The following is a 3,190-nucleotide window of genomic DNA, read 5'->3' as shown; positions in this document are numbered from 1 at the left end:
ATCAATTATATTTTCATTTATAAAGGGAATATCTACAATGCAGGCGGATTATGTTTCTTACAATATGTTACTAGAAGGGCAATACATATTGATGTGAATTATTGTTGAGAATATTTAATGGCAATTAAACTCTATAAAAGTCATAATATCAGGCGGGGTAAAATATGCAAACCATTTATAGAAATCATAGCATTTTATTACTTCAAGAAATTACTTAAATAGTAGATCTGACGCCACATTTTCCATAATTAATAGTATGACCCTTATTTGTAAACTCTAATACAGTGTCTAAGTAATCCAGTGCTAGTTTATCCGCCCAACTTACATCACAAGGGTCGTCAATAAATCCACAATGTCCACCTTTACTAGTACACACAATCAGAAAATGTGGATAGTACTTGCAGAGGTCGTATGGAATGCTTATTTTGGAATAAAACGGATCATCTAAGCTATTGATAAATAATAAAGGAACTGATATCTCATCCACATCTCTCAAAGGATTATTGCGGTCCCAAAAGTCATCTACATTTGAAAAGTTATATAACTTTGAATACATAAGCTCATCAAAATGTCGAAATGACCAGCATTTGAGCAACTCATTAAAATCGATATACTTTGAAAGTGAATTTGAATGTTCACATAACGTAATTTTCAATGACAACAAATATAATATGTCATATATTCCTTGAACGCCTTTCGAAAACTTCCCGGAGTTGTCAAAGCACGCCGATATACACACTGCAGCACAAATGTTTGCCGATGAACCGAATTCTCCAAGATATGACAGTAAAAGCGAACAACCCGTTCCTAATCCAACCATTGTAACTAACGCTTTTGGGTATCGACTATGTATATATTTTACAACTTGGCGTAAATCGTGCGGATCCCCGTTGCTCAGTATCTTCGGAGTAGTTAACACTGAATTTCCGAATCCTCGTTGGTTAAACACAACAGGCCTATAACCTTTGTTAGCAGCTAAACTACACAGGTTTGAAACGTTGACCGAGGTAGCGGTTAATCCCGGAAGTATTATTAACACAGAACAACGCTTTTTCTTATGAACAGAAACATGAAGAGCCCAGTCAAGCGCTACGACTCCTCGATCACGCATTTGTAGATATTCCCTTTCAAATTCAGTTGAGGTATGTGTGAGAATAAACGAAAGTATCGTTTGGATGTGCGCGTTTCGTAGATACCAAGGCGGATCGAAGTTACGGTTCATTAGTCTGCATCGCTTGAGAAGATGCGACGCCAATGCTGATTCTTTGAAATACAGTTTTGGAATGGTTGATGGTAGTGTCATAAAAGACTTGACGTAAATGAAAGCACTGACCACTAATGTGCCAAACACGGCTACGCAGAATGGCAAGGACGTCACAGTTGAGTACACAGCAAAAAACATAACTGTGGATCCAACTGTATCAAGTATGTTTGCTTTTCAGGTCGTCTGATTCGTTTTTATTTGCACATTATAAGTTATTCATATTAATTATGATGAACGCCTTTCTTTTCTTCATATCGGTTTCTTTTACTGTTTGTTTTTGTAGAATTTAAATAAAATATTTATAGGAATTGATGCAATATCCTTTAAATGCCGGTGATTTTTCCCGTCACCATCGTCGTTTAATAACTTACTACGTATGTTTGTGTTCAATATTATCAAAATGTGAGTTAAAGCAGTGTGTGTTTCTAAACGCAAAAAAACTGAAGTACTGCAAAACCTTAAACCAAGTGTATTCACATGACAAACACAATAATTGATTCAGGCATCACAATAATCCACTTTGAGAATTTCTGCAAAGTCAATCAATCACGGAAGTAATCCAGTTTAAACGTTTTCGGGTTGGTAAACGAAATTCATTTATCCGATATAAACATCTTCTGCATCGTAAACAATTGTTTGTTACGAAAAGACAAAAATAATTAGTCTATTAACATATTATATCCGTCTTTCCCCTAAAAAGAAAAATACTCAGTGTTCTATAGTTAAGTGATTTTTCCACTATTTTCGTGTACCCCAAATACACAAATTCTATAAATGTTTTTGTCTTCTCCAATACTTTCACAAATGTCAGTTTAACATAGATTAATATGTTTTCGATTCTCTTGATGACTTTTCAGATCAATGGAGCATCCGACATACTATGAAAGCTTACTTTGTTATACGTTGTTGAGCTTAATGAACCATTTTATGATCACATTATTCACGCATATAAAGTTATGTTTTTTTTTAATATAATCTTAGTGCAAATGCTTAAGAGTTCGGATATCTTGCATTGAAATCTCATTTATTTTCGATGTGATACGGTATATATTGTTCGGCACATGCCTTCCCTTATTCATTGAGGTTCCAATAGTGGCATAATGGTTGTTCATGTCATAAGTGGTAAAGCTATCCCTTGATTTTCACGTTTTACTTTATTACCTTTTTACACACACACACATATATATTTATGTGCTAATCGCAGTGTTCAGTGAAAATGTACACGTATTTAAATTCCATCATTTACAAGTAAAAATAATTGTCACAAGTATTTGGTGTTTCGTTCACCGAAGGAAATCCAGCATGACAGCTAATAATATCTTAATTTAAGAACACACATGAATTTTATGTCATGCTTGGCAAGTGTCCGTAAGGATACCTTATTTTCTTTTTAACGGTTCTGCTTGATTTGTCAACCTAATCCATTTATCGTTTGTAATTGTTGCACTTTCAGTTCGCAATATCTTCAAGTATTGATGAAACTTCCCCTGATCGTTTCATTATATTATAGCATTAATTAGTAACCGCTTGATTACATATCCGTTCTTTAGGTCCGTAGGCGTTTTTGAACAAAACGCTGAAAATTTCTATTATTTTTAGAAACTGACATTCCGATTGTACGAACTTTTTAGGTGTCTAAAGGCATCTGTGTCTCAAAGTCAGCGTTCTATAAGCTGGAGCTGATACTTGGAAACTGTTACTTCTTGGACAGACAATACCATTTGCGTCAGCGATATCAGGTGTCTCTCTTGCAATCATAGGCAGAGGTATTGAATGTTTCATTCCGTTGTTGGCTTTTCGGCAGTCTGAAAGTATTCACAAATTTCAAATTTATACATTCGTATTCGGAATGGATATATGCATACGTTTTGTCGGGGACTTCAGAATTTATTTTGAATCAGATAGCGTTCTCATATTGGTAGATTA

At 34.6% G+C, this 3,190-nt stretch overlaps 1 protein-coding gene across 1 annotated transcript; it reads right to left on the bottom strand.

Moving 5' to 3' along the window:
* Positions 1 to 202: 202 nt before the first annotated feature.
* LOC128233046 (protein ABHD15-like) lies at positions 203 to 1,801 on the bottom strand. Its single transcript, XM_052946912.1, has one exon. The coding sequence runs from the start codon at positions 1,400 to 1,402 to the stop codon at positions 215 to 217; it is 1,188 nt and encodes a 395-aa protein (XP_052802872.1). The 5' UTR covers positions 1,403 to 1,801; the 3' UTR covers positions 203 to 214.
* Positions 1,802 to 3,190: the final 1,389 nt, after the last annotated feature.

This window comes from Mya arenaria, chromosome 4 (assembly GCF_026914265.1).
Source record: "Mya arenaria isolate MELC-2E11 chromosome 4, ASM2691426v1".
Classification (NCBI taxonomy): Eukaryota; Metazoa; Mollusca; class Bivalvia; order Myida; family Myidae; genus Mya; species Mya arenaria.
Note: the sequence above shows the minus strand (reverse complement) of the source record. Positions and strands in the feature narration are given on the sequence as shown.